Raw genomic sequence first — 2,656 nt, 5'->3', positions numbered from 1 at the left:
TATATTTTTTTTATTATTATTACAGTACTGGTGTTACAGTATTTAGTAATACATATTTATGTGTATATATAGTGAAAAGTACTGCTTCTCTGATTATACTTATGCTTAAATCTTTATAGAAAATTTGTTTTTCTACCTTTATAAACTTGACACTGGCAACTAGTTGAAACTTATTGCCATTATGGAAGAAAAAAAAAAAAAGAAAACACATCTGACTTTGACAATCAACAAATTACACAAATGGTAAAATGAAATCAACATTAGCACGTTTTAATTGCATGATTGTAATATATCATCAAGTGTTCCTTATTTTATAATATACATTTAAAATTGAATTGTACTCAGAGTTTACTTTAAACACTTATTTAAATATAAATACAATATAAGAGAAAATAATACTAAGAAGTTGATAACCTAAAATAGATAGATATTCTTACAATGAACTCCCATTCGATTTCCGAAGAACCTCTAAAAAAAAGGAGACGTAAAGAAATTAAAGAAGGTAAGTTATCTCTAATAAAAATAGTCAAAGTGCATTTTTATGTTATTAAGAATAAAAAAACAATTCAGAATGGTCAGCATTGTTGACTTATGGTCTTGATAGTCTATGTCTGATAATTGAGTGTTTCATTTACTTAACAATTTATTTCTTTATGTACCTCAGATAAACACAATACAAACAATATAAATTCCAATGGACATGAGAAGAATTTGATAAGTCGAAGAAAACATATTCCTAAATTTAGATTAAAAATGAATGGAAATGCTGCTGCTTTATCAACAGTAGAAAATGAGAGAGTACCTCTTGTTTTAACAGATATACAACATTTACTTCTACATTCTTTGTTGGGAAATCTCAATTTATCACAACCACCCAGATGGTATGTCATAGATAAATGTAATCATGTAAGTCAAACTACTTGCTTAATTTTTGAAGGAATTTCTATTAAGCACTGGGAACAACACAAAGAAAAGATGATAAATATTAATAAAATATGTGAAGATTTCGTGGAAATATTAACACCATCAGTTTATAAAGGTTCTTTGGTAAAAGAACTTGCATTGGTACCACTATCTGAAACAGAAAAAGAGGCAATCATTCAAAAATATGGAAGTATGAATTTAGCACTTGATATCAGGAAAGACCTTATGGTTATGATGAAGGCGGTGTTCCCAATCAATGATTCATTTAGTGAAATTAATTATAAAGAGTCTAAAGATCAATTTCCTAGAACACAACTAATTTTATCAACATGGCAACTCATAGAAGAAAATTATCCAGTACCTCTAAAGGGAAAACTAAAAAATATTTATTCAGACTATGTGCTATCTAAAGATGAATATAAATCTGTAACACCAGACTCACCCATGTTCGGTCTAGATTGTGAAATGTGTATAACAAATGTGGGCTCTGAACTGACTCGAGTCTCTGTTGTTAATGAAAAACATGAAGTTGTATATGAGTCGTTAGTGAAACCTTACAATAATATAACAGATTATTTGACTAGGTATTCAGGTATTACCAAATCAAAATTAGAAAATGTCACTAAAAGATTAGAAGATGTTCAAAAGGATTTACAAGAGTTACTACCTCCTGATGCCATTTTAGTTGGCCAATCACTTAATCTTGATTTACATGCTTTAAAAATGATGCATCCCTATGTCATTGATACAAGTCTTATATATAACTTTACTGGAGAGAGAACACGAAAACCAAAATTAAAAACTCTAGCTAAAGAGTTTTTAAATGAAGACATTCAATCTAATAAAAATGGCCATTGTTCCGTTGAAGATTCTTTAGCTTCACTTAAACTAGTTCAGTTAAAGCTAAGTAAAAATATAGAATTTGGTGATGCAGTGCATACTAATAGACAGACATATAAAGAAAATGTTATTAAAATGACAACTAAACCTGAATATGCTTTATCAATATTCAATCACATTATTGAGCAAAGAAAAACATCATTAGTGGTAGGTTGTGACAATATTACTGGAGACTATCATACCTACTTAACTCAAGCAAAAGACAGTCTAAGTGCTCAATTTAAAAAGGGCAAACCAAAGAAGGTAAAGTTAAATACAGTTGACACAGTTGAAGATGTTATATCAACTGTCAGTGAAGCTGTAAATGATTATAATTTTGTTATGGCTCATTTAAAAATAGATCATGATGCTGAATTTAATGATATGTCTAATATTGATAAATGGGTTGAAACTATTTGGAATAGTCTTAAACAGTCTGCGCTGTTTGTTATTGTATTTGGTGGTACTGCTACTGACAATGGAGTAGCAATGGTTAAAGTTAAAAATAAGCAATCATAGTGAATAAAAATGTTATTTTAGTTTTATTTTGTTTTCTTTGTTTACTGTGATACAATTAATTTTTGATTTTCATAAGACAACTAAAAATGGTATAAGTAATAATAATCAAACTAAATTCAAAACAATAGTTCGTTAAATTTTTGTTAAATATTTAAAAATGCAGGCGCGTCACTGGGTTACAGATTTATGCCGCCAATAAATATCCATACAACCTTTAGAGTTGTGTTTGTTGTCGGTCTATATTTATTTATTTTAAATTACATAATTAATTGTTTGTAGCGAAATTTTGGAATGAAACAGTGCATTTTTTTAGTTTAAACAAATAAAATGTACC

General features: G+C 28.3%; 1 protein-coding gene across 1 annotated transcript; it reads left to right on the top strand.

Moving 5' to 3' along the window:
• The first annotated feature begins 217 nt into the window (after window positions 1-217).
• On the top strand, window positions 218-2,348 carry LOC119828296 (RNA exonuclease 5). Its single transcript, XM_038350414.1, has 2 exons — window positions 218-502; window positions 665-2,348. The coding sequence occupies exons 1-2, from the start codon at window positions 439-441 to the stop codon at window positions 2,320-2,322; spliced, it is 1,722 nt and encodes a 573-aa protein (XP_038206342.1). The 5' UTR covers window positions 218-438; the 3' UTR covers window positions 2,323-2,348.
• The last annotated feature ends 308 nt before the right edge of the window (window positions 2,349-2,656 follow it).

Source organism: Zerene cesonia, chromosome 7 (assembly GCF_012273895.1).
Source record: "Zerene cesonia ecotype Mississippi chromosome 7, Zerene_cesonia_1.1, whole genome shotgun sequence".
Taxonomy (NCBI): domain Eukaryota; kingdom Metazoa; phylum Arthropoda; class Insecta; order Lepidoptera; family Pieridae; genus Zerene; species Zerene cesonia.
The sequence above is the reverse complement of the archived record's forward strand: the minus strand, read 5'-3'. Positions and strand labels throughout refer to the sequence as shown.

Excerpts from the sequence above, each read along its gene's own strand:
- LOC119828296 (XM_038350414.1), top strand. The coding sequence starts at position 439 with ATGAACTCCCATTCGATTTCCGAAGAACCTCTAAAAAAAAGGAGACGT. Across the intron at positions 503-664 it reads ACGTAAAGAAATTAAAGAAG|ATAAACACAATACAAACAAT; the intron begins GTAAGTTATCTC and ends TATGTACCTCAG.